This window comes from Solenopsis invicta, chromosome 12 (assembly GCF_016802725.1).
Source record: "Solenopsis invicta isolate M01_SB chromosome 12, UNIL_Sinv_3.0, whole genome shotgun sequence".
NCBI classification, from domain to species: domain Eukaryota; kingdom Metazoa; phylum Arthropoda; class Insecta; order Hymenoptera; family Formicidae; genus Solenopsis; species Solenopsis invicta.
Window position 1 is genome coordinate 20,425,390 of NC_052675.1, and position 15,493 is coordinate 20,440,882.

The 15,493-nt window shown below is 36.4% G+C and overlaps 2 protein-coding genes across 2 annotated transcripts in view; one reads left to right on the forward strand and one right to left on the reverse strand.

Moving 5' to 3' along the window:
* The window catches only part of LOC105202687 (neuropeptide SIFamide receptor), a 56,105-nt gene extending 42,083 nt beyond the window's left edge, over positions 1 to 14,022 (forward strand). Inside the window, exon 3 of the mRNA XM_011171307.3 lies at positions 6,731 to 14,022. Coding sequence (XP_011169609.1) covers positions 6,731 to 7,514 — 784 coding nt within the window. The 3' untranslated portion in view covers positions 7,515 to 14,022. The remainder of the gene's footprint in view (positions 1 to 6,730) is intronic.
* LOC105202685 lies at positions 50 to 4,653 on the reverse strand. The gene is made up of 2 exons (XM_026136250.2): positions 4,207 to 4,653; positions 50 to 2,046 (listed from the first exon to the last, which is right to left on the reverse strand). The coding sequence occupies exons 1-2, from the start codon at positions 4,348 to 4,350 to the stop codon at positions 1,822 to 1,824; spliced, it is 369 nt and encodes a 122-aa protein (XP_025992035.2). The 5' UTR covers positions 4,351 to 4,653; the 3' UTR covers positions 50 to 1,821.
* Positions 14,023 to 15,493: the final 1,471 nt, after the last annotated feature.

Genomic DNA, 15,493 nt, shown 5'->3' on the forward strand with positions numbered 1-15,493 from the left:
AAGTATTTTTATTCTAGATTGCAGTCGGTTTATCTTATCACCTGTCATGTCGAACATTGCCTTGAACGGGTCATAGGCGCGGAAGAGTGCCGAGTTTTCATTTTATGACTCGTATAAAATGGAGATTTACTGGAAATTAATGGACAGAAGTGGCGCAAAGTCTTTCTTTGTGATCCTTTATTTTGTCCAAAAAAATCTCGATCCATGATGCATTAATGCATTTCATTTCTCGCTTGTCTAATTCGTGATGCGCTCTTATTTTAATCAGTTTGCACATATTTGAAAAAATAAATCACTTCTATTTGACCAAAGAAGACAAAGCCTTTTTCATGAAGGCTACTCGTGAAATCGCTTATACTCATCTTCCACTATAGAGAACAAATTCTCTGTTTAAGTCAAAATATCGAAGGTTGTATTTTGTGATAATATAAAATAAAAATGCATTATTTTTTACGGTGTAAAAAATATTTTAGTTATATCGTGTGAAATATAGTTAACCACGCTAGGTTCTCTTCTCTAAAATGAAATTAAAGGAACAGTAATAAGGGAATCTGATACGGTTATGCCTTGTCGCCGTAATATCCTTTATCAGAACGGTGTGCGTTAGTGCGCATTAGTATGCTGACATGTTCCTTACACGTATCTTACAGTAAAAATAAATTTTCACAACTTCTTGTCTTGGTAAATTTGTATGCGTAACGAAGTTACATGTTTAACCCGTTATGAGTTGTACTAATGAAGAAATTTAAATGTGTGATACGCGCATTTCTTACTTATAATTTAATATAAATTTGCTGTGCGATGTTAGATATCCAAAAATATCGTAAGATTTCCGAAACAATTTATTATATATTAAGAAAAGCTAATAAAGATAACGTAACATATTACCTATATTTAAGGAATAATCAATATTTTTTTAAATAATATAATGATGTATCAATAAAATTATATTTCAATAATTTTACGATAGTCAATAAAAATGCGGAAATTGCTATTTTCAACGGCTTTATGTGAAAATCGTTTTATTCCAATTGTTAAACGACTTCCAATATTTCGTCGCGACACATAAAATTATTTATGCATTTGTAACATTACACGTTTCTATTAACTCTTTATTCTTCGTGTTCTTATAACGAAGTTTCATTCACCCATCTTCAGATTATGTAATGTTAAATTATGGAGGCTCATTAAGATTAAAAGAAACAAAATAAATTTGGTGAAAAGAGAAACGTTACTCTCGTTACGAGCATTTAATCTTGTTGCTTCGCGTTTTCATCCATATCTGTTTCGTATTTGCTTCCCATTATTTGCGCGGATTTGTTTATTGCGGCATAGCATGTACCGCAGGGAATGCGAGACCAAAATTTAACGTACTATTCTGAAAATGTATCGCTAGCGGATAATGGGTTTAAACGGAATTACTTGTCCGCGAACAGAGCGATTATGCGGTATAATGCGTGTTGTTTCATAAATTTCACCGGCGGACAAACGGACGGAATTGATGGGCCGCTCGATAGCGCGGAGTCTGCCAAAAGCTCGAGAACGAAAGGATCCTCTTTCGCGGAGCAGAATTAACGGATGTCGACGGGGAGAAAGGGAGAAGGGGATGGATGGAAGCACAGGGGGGTGATCGTCATAGTCGAGCACACTGCGGCGTTTGCGACAAGAAGGGAATATTTTATTTCGGAGACATTCCACGATACAGAATCATTTGGCGCGTTGCGATGAGTCGCGTTTTACGAGGGGGGGGGGAGGAGTTGAGGGGGAGGAACAGGAGGACCACAACGGCGTTGGCGATTTTCCGGATAGTCGGAATCGATGTTAGTAAACGTACGCCGAGCCCGGGTGGATCCACTTGTAGCTGTTATAGTACGCCAAAGGAACCGGGTGATACGGATAGACCTTCACGTAAGGCGCCGTGTAGACCACCGGGTAAGGGGCGACCAGCGGCGGCACGGGACCATGTGCCGGCGCCGGTTCCGGTGCCGGTTCGGGTTCCGGTACCGGTACGCCTGAGACCGCTACCACCGCGATAGCAATCAGTATCTGCAAAGCGATAAGGGTTGATTACGCTTTTGAAGGCGAGACACGTCGCTTAAATCTGCCCGTCTGACTTTTCCCCATATCGTTCCCCGTGCCGTGGGTTTTTACGGGCACTATGAAAAATGTCGAGAGTGTGCTCGAGCGAGTAAGCGAGGCGCATTTAGCGTCGTCGGCGCCGGTGACTTCGGCGACGACGCCTGATCGGCCCGCTTTTTACGATCGCGAGCTCGATATCACCTCGCTCTAATTAATCATCGGGACGATCGGACGTGCCAAGAACGAGCGCCGATCTCTTTTTTTTTATCCCGCCTTCCCCCGACCCTTTTCCCTCAATCCGCGACGATGGCGCTCCGCTTTTCGTTTTCTTCTTCTTTTTATGGTAATTCAATTATCTATCCGTTCGACACAGACGTCTCGCGAAAGTTTCGCGCACGAAACGGTTTTCTGCGGTACTTCGATTTCGACGACGATGTAATTTCGCAATAACGCTTTTCTCGTTCCGGGAAGAATTACACGAATTGATCGATCGCGAACGCACGCGAACGGATTGGAGTGTGTCTGAGCCGTTCTTTCGATTTGAGCGAGCTCGACAAATTTATGAAGCGAAAGCTCTCTGTCGACGCATTTATTAGAGAAATTGAGCGGTAGCCCGTAGAACTTTGTAGTCGTACAACGTTAATGCTGGCGCAGAGAATGTGTATCCAGCACACGGATTTTATTTTGAATTTTATTCGATGCGATGAACAAGACTTTATGTCCGAGCATCAAAGAGTCGTGATTCGATGACAATTTTGCAGCAATAGTATTTCGACTTTTTCGAAAATTTTACATGCAACGCACACCGATGAAGGGCTTGCTGCAACAATGGACTACCCATTTTTTATTTAAAAAAGTGAAGAAAATAATTTTATTAAAGACACATTCAAATAACAGAGCGGTTGGTAGCGTATTTCAATAAATATCCAGCGATAACAGATACGCGGAAGAAATATTTTGCTGAAATACAAAAAATACTGAAAATAATTAGGGATCATCAAAATAACTTATATTGGATGCTCAAGTTAGTTGTTAGAATGTTTTTTTACAGTGAAATTATCATACTTGAGTTTATTATTTTGATATATATATATATATATATATATATATATATATATATATTCTACATAAAATTATTGAAATCCTGTATCTATATTGAAAACAAGAGTTTAGTGATAATAATAATAAACTTTAATAAAATAATTTCAATTAAATGTTTGATTAATTTAATCAAATATTTAGTAATATTTAGTAATTATGTTAATAGTAACCAATCGCTTACTAAATGATTACCAAACAGTTACTAAATATTACTAAATATTTGATTATATTGTTCGATTGAAACAGTTTCATCAAAGCTTAGTAACTATTATCTAGGTTTAATTATTATTATTATTATTATGCTTTTTTTTCAGTATATACGGAAAGAATGGTTTTGTTAGTGTCTAAAAATTTAACTGAATGCAAACCAGAAAATAATTTTGTTAAATTATCAAAACAATTATGTAGAACGCTTGAACGCTAGTTGCTAAAATGTTAAAACCTCTTGTTTATTAATTTTTTTATAATCAAAAATATTGAAGAAAATCAAGTAACGTAATATTTTCTTTAAATAAATAAGAAAAAAAATTTTTTTAATATTTTTTTTCTCAGTTAATTTAAAGAACAGAGTAATTTAATAATAATAATTAAACTTTGATGAAATAATTTCATTAAAATGTTTAATTAATATAACTATGTATTTAGTAATATTTAGTTATATTAATAATTCGGTTTCTAAACGATTATCAAAAGGTTACTAAATATTACTTATATTAGCTAAATATTTAATTAAAATTATTTTATTAAAGCTTAGTAACTGTCATCTACGATTGACGCATTATCTATAGATACTGAAGTAAAATCATTTTTTTCGTGAATCTCTCATGAAATATGCTACCATTCTTTGAATGTATCTTTAAAGTGTCTCTGTCTTAACAAAAATGAGTATTAGACCATTGTTGTAGCAAGCTCTTTAAATCGCGGAATAGAATCGCGGAATTATTTTCGCGGTTGGAAGAGAATCGAGCACACTATCGACAGATGCGGGCAAACAAACACGCACGAAAGTACGGTGAATATACTTGCCAGTTTCAACATGTTAAACGTTTTATCAGCTTTATTCCCGTTAGCGAACAACACAGGACGACACTGATCGGTACTGCAATTGCAACTACAGAAAATCGATCCCTTTATATAGATACATCTCTCCGGGATTATTATCGCGAACATCTCATTGTGTTCGTCCCCACCGCGCGACCGTACAAGCGTCCTTGAGCGAGCTAGATTTCCGCGTTGGTAATTTTTTCTTTTTTTTTCAACTTTTCTTCTTTGACTCCTCGTCACTGAATCGACGCAAGACTCGGGGGAAGATTCGTTGTTTATACGTGATACATATCGCGATAAGTGTAGCGTAAACGCGCCGCTACCCCCACCGCCGCGCCACTTGGAAGTGACGCCGCGCTCCGTGAGAACGCTCGCAGATCGGTATCGGCTGCATTGATTTATGGAAGGTCACGACTACAAGTATTTAAAGTTTATTCATTGAATCGAAGGTTACGACGGCGAAGACGCAGTCGATGACGCCGATAACGCGGAGAGAAGGGCGGCGCTCGCGAATGCAAGCGGAGGCGGAAAATCCGCGAGTTCTGTTGGCGTGAGCGGCAAAAAAAATGACGACTTAATGAAGCCGAAGCACTGTACGAGAGAGAGAGAGAGAAAGGGGGGGAGGGAAACGTTCATTAAAGATAGTATTCGACGTTTCTTCGTGGGCGGGACCCCACGAATTAATGAGAAGAAAAGAAGTGCTCCCCCTTTTCGCGCGGAACTTCTCGACGAGTGTCCCGCTTTTATGGCTTCTTTGCATCACAAAGCCTCGCGCGCTTTATCCACGCGGATCTCCTTCGAATCTGAACTGTGCTTTATCGCCGTTAATATAAGACTCCGAAACGAAAGGATCGTCATTTGTGCTCACTCTGCCATGTTGCGACGACAAACGTCCTCGTCGTCGTCGCCGTCGTGATCGATGGCCCGCTTGTTCCAACTGCTGCGACGGCGATTTATGCGATCTTTACTCTGCGTTCTTACCATTGGATACGGGTAAATGCAATTTGTATGAATATGGAATTTAAAGAATAATCTCCTCGCTCTTCCGCGTGTGCCAATATCTTTTTCCTTTCTCAGCATATTTCACGTGGAACTCGTCAAACTTCCAGTTTTAATAAATTTAGTTATTAGTATTATGGCTTTGAAAATAATTTATATATACATATAATTCTAAAAGAAAAGAGTCTGAGAGAAAATATTGAGAATCAAATATTTCTTGTGACATATTCTTTGATGTTGATTATACAACAAATGGATTCTGATAATGAAATATACATTTCTGTGAAATATATCTCATTTTTTTGATTAATTGATTCATTTCCTAAGAAAAAATTTTTTAAATAAACTTTATATTTTACAAATAAATTTTTAAATATTTTTTTCTAATAAATTGTTTATTTAAAAAAAATCTGTCGGAGCGCGTTTGACATCACTTGAGTTGACACATTCAAATGAACAAACTATTTATTAACATTCTAACTCAATTGATATCAAATGAAAACATGCTTCAACAGATTTTTGTTTTATTTAATAATTCGACTTGTCTTAAATAATACGGACGGCAAATGAGAATTCTTAAGTCACATAAAAGGTGTTCCTCATACCTATTTTCATACATAGTTCGCGCAGCGTGCTCACCGAAGCGTGACGGGTGCAAGTATCTTTCGAAACAGCGAATGGAATATTTGTCGGCAATTCCGTATGAGAAACATAAAAATGGCGACGACTGCACGCGACGGGATCGCGATTTCCTGCACGCGCGCGTAGGCGCCGTGTTCAGCCGAACCTGTCTTGGAGACCGTAAAATACATACCTATTCTGCATTCTTCGGACGCAATAAATCAGACGGTTATCTGGCCCGCAACTATTCTAGGTTCAGCAGGGTATAAGTTTATTGCTGATAGGAAAATGGCTAATAACCGGGAACCGCTATCCGATTAATAAGTTTCGCCCTTTCTTTATGGCTTTCCTGCTTTTTTTCGCGATAGACGTGTTCGATTCATTATTTAATAATTTAGTTCATTACTTGACTATAATAGTTATTATATGTACTTACATTTTTTATTGCATTAAATTATATGGAAGGTAAAACAGTGTTCGTATCAAATCATTTTTATCTACGTCAACAAAATGAGATTTCAACGAGATAGCCAACTAAGAATTTTCGATCAAATAAAATCTGTTGACACGTTAAAAGTAAATGTAAATTATTAAACACTTAAAAATAACGGTAGTTTTATATATCTTAAAAATTTCCAATAATTATTTAAAATTATTTCTATTGAATATATTTCAAATTTTATATAATTTTAAATGGATTTTCACCAAATTGAATTTGATTTGCATGAATGTAAAAGTGTAAATATCATTTATTTACACTTTAAAACTATAACTTTGAAAATATATCTAACAATTCTTATGCGCCAATTTAAGTTTCTATCTTTAGAAAATTAACGGATAAAGTAATGAATAATAATTAATAATTTTTACGATTTATATTTTTCAGGTTTTTGGCGATTTGGTGGCCGCTAAAATGCCAAATCACGAAACGGCGAGCTCGCATGATGATCGTCGTAATCTGGTTCATCGCTCTGATAATGACGTCGCCCTGGTTGCTATTTTTCGACTTGGTCTCCATCTACGACGACGATCCCGATTTACGTCTCTGCATAGAAACGTGGCCGCATCCCAAAGACGACACGCTGTTCTTCGTGATTGGCAATCTGACTCTTTGCTACGTGCTGCCGATGATACTCATATCCCTTTGCTACATTCTCATCTGGATCAAGGTGTGGCGCAGGCATATACCAACTGATACCAAGGACGCCCAGATGGAGAGGATACAACAGAAGTCGAAGGTGAAGGTGGTCAAGATGCTGGTCGTGGTCGTGATACTCTTCGTTCTCTCATGGTTGCCTCTTTACGTAATCTTTGCCGTGATCAAGCTGGGCGACGTGGCGGAAACGGAGGATGATATCCTGCCAATCGCTACGCCGATCGCTCAGTGGCTAGGTGCCAGCAACTCCTGCATAAATCCGATCCTCTACGCTTTCTTCAACAAGAAGTATCGGCGCGGCTTCATCGCCATCCTGAAGAGCGGCCGATGCTGCGGCAAGCTTAGGTACTACGAGACCGTCGCAATGATGTCCTCCTCGACGAGCATGAGAAAGTCCTCCTACTACGTCAACAATAATAACAACAACAATTCGTCGACGAGGCGCGCCTGGCACGGACCGCCGGTCCACCAGGACAGCAATGTTTCCTACATATTCAATCACACCGGCGTGTAATTGTAGTCACGTGAGTCGAGGTAGCCTCGCTTTGTCACGCAGATTTGATATACTCGATCGACAAATTGAAAGAGAACGTGGTGGCCTTTGTATCTCGATCGACCGCTCTAACGGTCGAAGCCGAAATCTGGCCGAAGTCAGCCAGTCCGAGAATTACGGATCATCTTGCGGATGATCGACATGATTGTTACTCGGACCGGAAGTCGTTAACGGAAAGACGAGAGCGGAAGAAGAAGAAATCTTTCTCAACAGACCATGAAATCATTATGAACATCGCCCTGCCATTGTCCCCTTATGAAAGACATTGTTATTTGGATTTTGTCACAATGTTGGCCATTGCGTACACGTAATATATTCTAGTTGTTAAGATGTGTTCGCCGCTGCGAGCGCGCAGTTGCGTAATTGTTTGCCTAACGACACAAAGTAGCTTTTTAGGTCCGGGAGACGGGACTTACGCTTCGAAAAACCTTAGAACTTCTTCTACGTTCGGGTTATTTGTACGGATGCGTTTGAACGGAGAGCATAGTTAAGTCTACCAATTAATTGTAAAGCAGGATGTGGAGTCTGTTACGACTGTTGCGACGGTGCATGCACCCTTGTGTGTCGAGTATGTAATTAGCGCGACAGCGGTGAGTGGCGATGATGTCGGGATGGTGACTCGCGTGAGCACGGATACGAGTTGAGTTGTTGTCTCTTGACACTAGGCACTTGCATCACGACAAACAATTAAGCCCATTCTCGTCGGCGGGATACCTGCATAATTAAGGGTGTCAGAAGTGGAGGCGTGTGCACCAATTAACACGGCGCTTTATCAAATACGGTGGCGCAACGTAGCGCGAAGATTCGATTTCGGTTCGTATTGATTCACGCGAGCGGTCTTCGAGCGGAATAAGACGTTGGTAAAATAAATCGCGTAAGGTTTTGGCGTTATCTACACACGTATCCCAGTATCGCATGTCGCGGGTTCATTTGTACACATTGAGACCACCAGTTGCACCAAATCCATCGAGATTAGATAACACGAAGCCGTAGTGAGACGAATAAGCACGCAGTAATTTGCAGATTGTCATTGATATTCTAGTTACAAAGGTTTGTTTATATTTTCCAGAAGGAAGTATTCATCATGCTAATAGATCATGCTTGATTTCCTTGTAAGATTATGACTCACGCCATTCTCTGGTATGCATCTCTAACGTTCATTTCAATTCTCTTCCTATGATATATTCATCTTATATAGAGCAGAATAAAAAGAAAAATTAATTTGGATAGTACCAAAAGTTAATCGAACTTTTGTAAACACTATCAGCACATGTAACTTATCATGTAAAATTATAATTAGAAAATTATATATAAAATACGTATATTTTCTTATCGAGACATTAACTGGAGATATCTGTTTGTGGCCCGTCCGACGTCTTTGCTCTCTACATTTGCGACTTGTGCCAAGAATAAAAAAAATTTATGGCAATGCAAATATATGAAATGGCGTCCGAGAGACGTGGTCTCCCTTTTCTGACGTTCTTTGGACGATTTTTTCAAAAAATTTCTTGTATTCTTGTATCATCGGGAAGTCACGTAAATCGAGTGGCGATTTCATCCAAAGTAGAATGCATCACTGTTTAATACAGGCGTTTGTTCGTTCTTGCTGGATTAATTGACAGGATTTTTTCGAGCTTGATTGTTCGCAGCACAGTGTTTGCACGTCGAAATTTGTCCGGATTGTTCGAGGACAATTCGCGTAGCCTTCCGAACCCACGACGTTTATCACGTGTTTGTCGCAGCTTGTTATTTCGTCGCGATCATCTGTCGACGATAAAAGGGAAAAGGCGTATACTCTTTGTCCATTTGCACCGCGGTCGATCAGATCGCGGATTTCCGCGCGCGTCGTGACGCGTTAGAGCGATCGAGTTTGATCGCAAATTACTCGTTACATTTTTAAGAGCCGAGACGATCGGCTCTTGCGTTTTTCCCTCCCTCCAAGGGGCAGCGGGATTACCTTGAATCCTTGTAGCTGTAAGATGGTAGCCACCGGATTTTATGATAGAGCAATTATTTTCGTAAGGTTTTTATACGGGAGAGACGAGGCGAACTGTAGATTTTAACTGCAGACATGCGAATTATTACGTGGCCATCTACTGCAATTCATATCTACCAGTGGTGATTAAGTGCAACAATGATAATAAAATAGGACGGAAAAAATAGAAGAGAAATGCAATCAACAGTGGCAACAATTTAACCGGAGAGAGAGAGAGAGAGAGAGAGAGAGAGACGTAGGAACGATCAGGATTCGACATTGATACGATTTCTTGCCAGGTTCAAATCTCGATGCTACAGACACTCATGCATACACACGCGTGGACATGATCTCTGACTATACATGCAAGCTGATGCGAGACACGTTTTTTTGGTAACCTGTAGCATCGGTGGCAACTCGCACCGGAATTACAATATGTCGGTTGTGATACCCGGCGATAACTTTGGGCCACAGCTATACAACGTATATGAAATGGCGAATACGTGTAACGAGTAATCAAGTGTACGAGCAATGAATATAATTCACTGTACTATGCATGTAAGGATCAAACGTAAGTCTATCCGCTCTGTCTGCATGTACGTACTATATGTATATTTACTGTTGCTACGTTGTTATTAAATACACATACACTAACACTCACACTGACGTTCACACATACGTTCCACGTTCATCGTTCCGTCGAGGATCTCTTTTGTACCGTAGATTGTTAATTAATATTCGATCGTCGGTCTTTGTCGCACGTGCGGAGTATCTTCAACACGCACACACTTTAACGAACGTTCATAACTTTCGGAAGCTATTGTTTGCAAGACCACAGAGTAATTAACAAAACATAAATCCGTTAAAATTCGAAGAATTATTCTCCCATTCGCGTTTGATTTTTTTTTCTTGGCATCTGCATCGCGTAATAACTGTTTACGAGAAATTATTAATTAAGAGGAACGTTCTAATTAGCGGGATGAGAACTATGTTTGTTGCATTTGTAAAATAGATACATGCAAAAAGATGTTGTAATAAATAAATGTAAAGAAAATGTTTACAATAGAGAGCTATTATTGTAAAGTGAATTTGTGTGTGTGATATCCTGGTACGTTTGAATATTCGAATATTTAGATGTCACTGCGATTCGATTTTGAGATTCGACTAATTCCATTTCAGATAAAATAAATAGTCAAATAATTCGAGTGCTTCGAATATCATGATATTTTCTAATGAATGAATTATTGTCGTATTTATACTGGCATCGTCATGTCGCAACGTATTACATTTCCATATTTATTAGACTTGCGATACTTTCGACTAATTTAACACAGATTATCTGCACTATTCAAATAAACGCAGATTATATCTCGATATTCGGATACTTGAAATATTCAGCTGTTTCTTTTATCGGAAATCTCCCGCTCAACTTTTATCGAGTTAGCCAAATAACAGAATTACTTGAACTTCTACATTCCCTATTCACGCTTAAATTCTGTCAGCAGGTCTTACAAGACGCAATAAAAAAAGTTTCCGGAATAGCGCTATGAAAAAATAATTGACTAATCCTATTCACGGTTATCCCCTTCAATGTAATTCCCTCCAGAGTAATTCCCTTTGACATTAACTCTTAACTGGTGATATGAAAAAAGTGAAGAAAGTTCAATACAATTAATGATGAGCGTCTCTCAGTTTCTTTATCATCCTTATATCTTTTTTCGTGAGATTTTCAGAGTACATAATGTTAATTACATTTTTACCGATTATATAAAAGATTTCAGAATATAAAAAATAGAAGAGAAATTTACGTTCGATTAATTATCAATTTATATACACAAACAAGAGAATCAGAAGATAAAATTCATGTTTTAGAGATCAAATATTTTTTCAAGGTTTAAGCAAGTGATTATTGGCCTAAAAACCGATTCGTACAATACCTCGTACAGTTGACATGAAAATGGTCGGACAGCTTTTTAGTGCTTCTTGAAATATCTCCGATATCCAATGAAAGAATCTGCCTCATTCATTTTGACGCTGATATATTTTATGATGTGATGTACAGTAATAATATGTGTTCGAGGAAGTTATATCACGCCTTAATCGCGACAAGAACAAGTGTCCCGCTGTTAATAATGCTTTCTCTTGAATGGATTTAATATTAATTTAAAAATTATAACCAATAACATGTTTTATGTAAGACAAAAATATACTGTTGGCGTCTGATAGAGATTTTATCAAATGTAACTAGGTTACAAGATACTGCGAATTTATATCGTTACAACGCTTGTGCGAGTGTATTGCACATTTCTACTTATTGTTAGCGTATGATCCCCAGCACAGAGTATCATTTTATGAAATTGTTACGATAATTACAAAACGTAAATCATTTGAAATCAATATGTCGATCGTTATATCGATAAATGTTTTAAAAATAATAAAGTTTCATTAACATTAGCCATCCAAAACATCAGAAGATATTTTATATATTTGATGATAAAAGCATGGTTCAATGGACTAACAATAAATTTCAAGAAAAACGTTACCTCAATGATAGAAGAAAAGATATAAATATATTTATTCAAAATTTTGTCACACGGAGAAAAAATTGTTAACTTGATTAGAAAGACTTGATTAAAATTTTCAACCTGGTTAAGTTTCTTCAATTCCAATATTTATGTACTTAAATTAAATACATAAATGCTTAAATTAAAGTTTAAGTATTTTATGTATTTGAGTTAAATACATGAATATTTAAACTAAAGAAATTTAATCAAGTTGAAAAGTTTAGTCAATTTAATAACTTTTTTCTCGGTATAAGGCGTTTCATTAAAAAAAATGCTTTTATCATAAAGTCTCTTATACAATATGTTTGCCGATGAATCGTTTATAGGATACTTTAAGATAAGTTGAAGATACCGTCTAAAATTAATTCCCAGAGGCGCAGCGGCGGGAAAATTGCGTAGAGTATTTGACGCCGATGCTTAAAGGTTAATCTATCGCGTCGTGAGTCTATTTTTTCTGATAGCGCGTGAGATTATGCTAGCGAAGGCGATAACATAAACTAGCGTTTTCTCTCGGTAGATATAAGCATTCTGTTATACAATTTTTTATAATCGTCCGCGAGGCGCTCCCTGTTACATGCTTAGGTAACAGTAATCTCGTGTCTTAAGCGGGACACGAGATACGATAATTAAGCGTTTAATTGATAGGACGTATTTACGGTCATTGGTATATTATTAGTGTCGGTTGCGCGCGTGAAGCGGCCGGGCATGTTTAATGGTGTCGGCAGAGCCTTGGTACAAGCGAGATTTCCACATCGAGATATCGGAACTGCACATCTGTTTGTAACTGCAAAGTGACGTTTTTGTACATTTAAAACACCTTATTTGTATAAAAAAAAAAACTATAAAGATTTATGCGAAAAAAACATTATTTACTCGGCCACCATATTCATAAATTATTAGGTTTATGCAAAAGGAAAGAAACGAAAAGAGAGGTATTACATAAAAAATAGATTTAGATATTAACAATAGATCAATTTTCATTAATTGATTTTTTCCAGTATAATTAAAAAAAATAAATTTATTTTAAATAAAAATTAATGGACGAACTTTTTGCATTAACCTAATAATTAATTATATTATTATGTCATGTACACAAATGCAGACACACGCACACACACATACACACACATACATAGAAAAATAGAATATCGCTTTTGAAAACCTGCACGCGTATCAGTGTCACGGTCAAATTGACACTTTCGTTGCACGCGAATAAAAATCAAATACTGGCGATTCGATTTGAGCTCGCGCTTTATGAGACGGCCATAATATTAAATCTTCTAAGCTACATAACATCGAACGATATGCCATCCTCTTTTCTTTTGCGTTATTTTATTTTATGACGGTTACGCGTTATATGGATAAGCGCAGCTTTATCTGTATAACAATGAAATAATAGAAACATACTAGAAGGTAAGAAGACGATTTGCAAGTGAAGTCGATAAGTGTTTAGCGTCCTATCAGAGTATGTATGTTATGTACCAACCAAAAGAGAGAGATGTTACCGATGTCGACGACACTTACTCATGACTTATTGATAAAAAAAAAATATATATAAAAATACAGTTAAGACGAATACGTAAATACCACGAAAGATAGTTCTCGTTTGTTGTATGTTTTGAATATATGTATGTATATGTATATACATATATAGATGGTATGTAAAGCAGCCGGCGATTAGGCGTTATCACGCCTATCAACCGAGGCGCAGGTTCCTCTGTCCACATCGTACGATTTAGCAATAAATTTTAATTTTCCCAACATTGCCCGTCACATTTTATAGGGGATGCCGTGGTAACGCCGAATCGCATTCCACGTAGCTAAAATGTATCAAGTTGCGAGTATAAGTATACTTATTTTCTCAGAAAAGAACACATTAAAATATTAAATATTACATTATATATATAATAAAATATCTCCATTGTGTATACGCTTTTGTGTAATTCTTCTAGTTCCCATCCCAGCGAGTTATTGAGTCAGATGAGCATTTTTTTTTGTCAAATGTTAAATAAGTATCTACGAAATTATTAAATTTTATCAAAATATATAAAAATGTGGTAAATAAAAATTAAGGATATTATTACATCTTGAAAATTACATTAATTATAAATTAAATTTTTTATATGATAATCTTCATAATTGTATTCATATCTAATTTATTATTATTATAATATATAGAATGATAATCGGATGACAATGTGTTAATAAAAATAATATAATAGGTCTTTTCACAGAGTAACGTTTGATGCGTTTCATTTGGTTCATTCTCTTTTTTTTTGTTAAAAGATAACAATTGCTTAATATATACACCTGGGGGTTTTAGCGCAACTTTCTCAAATAACCATTTTCAAAATTGGAAGGATAAGAGTTTGAAACCATAACGTAAAAAAAGTTCAAGGTTTTCCAGTAAGAATATGCTTTGGCACGCTCTGGTTACTCGCTGAACTAATTGTAAGCAGTGAACATTCAGAGTTTGGGGTTTACAATACTCTAGTGTGTATATGACATAACTTTTTTTAAGATGAATAATTTTTCCAATTTATTTTGTTTTATATTCATAACATTGCATATTTATAGAAAATAATATTTACATAATACTTCTATGGTTTTTTTATCTAAAAAGTTGTAAATTTTTTTTTTAGGTGGAGATCGATCAAGAAAATAAAGGTGCTCGCAAATAAATGAATTTCGTAAAAATCAAACATTTTATAATATTTTAGCTTTATTGAAAAAATTTGAATATCACGTCGCTAATTTTTTTTCACGGTTTCAAGTATAACTTTTTAAACTTTCCAAAAATTTTTCAAATTGGTCTAACAAATAAAATATGATTTTTTGAAAAAATAATGCAAAGCACTAAAAAATAAAAAAAAATTCGCAATTTTCACCAATTGCAGTTAGATTAAAGTCCAGGTACTTGTAATTTTAAGAGACATTATTGAATATTGCTTGAATCATTAACACATATTCAACATTGTCACATATTAACATATTAAAACTTATCAAAACTAATACTAAACACGCGCAAGGTACGATCTCTAGTATCTACAATCGTAGACTGTTATTGCGTATTTTTTTGCCACATTCCCTACTTCTTCGAAAAATTCTCTTTAAAATCTCGTGAATGTAACACCTGTTGTAAAAATTGAAAAGTGTGCGGTAACGTATCATTTTTTATTTCTTCGTATCGTTTTCCGCATGTACAGACGGGGTTTTTAATTTAAATACATTTATAAAGAGTATAAAGGTCATCGACGATACGACCCATTAACATTGCATGTTCTTCTCCACGAAAAAATAGAAGGGTGCGTACCCTGTAATAGTCAGCCCTCCTATCCCACGATACGACTAGCATGATAATAAGCTGAGGTAATAGAAGAGGGAATAACTCGGTTAAAGAT

Excerpts from the sequence above, each read along its gene's own strand:
- LOC105202685 (XM_026136250.2), bottom strand. The coding sequence starts at position 4,350 with ATGTTCGCGATAATAATCCCGGAGAGATGTATCTATATAAAGGGATCG. Across the intron at positions 2,047-4,206 it reads CGTTTAACATGTTGAAACTG|ATACTGATTGCTATCGCGGT; the intron begins GCAAGTATATTC and ends ATCGCTTTGCAG.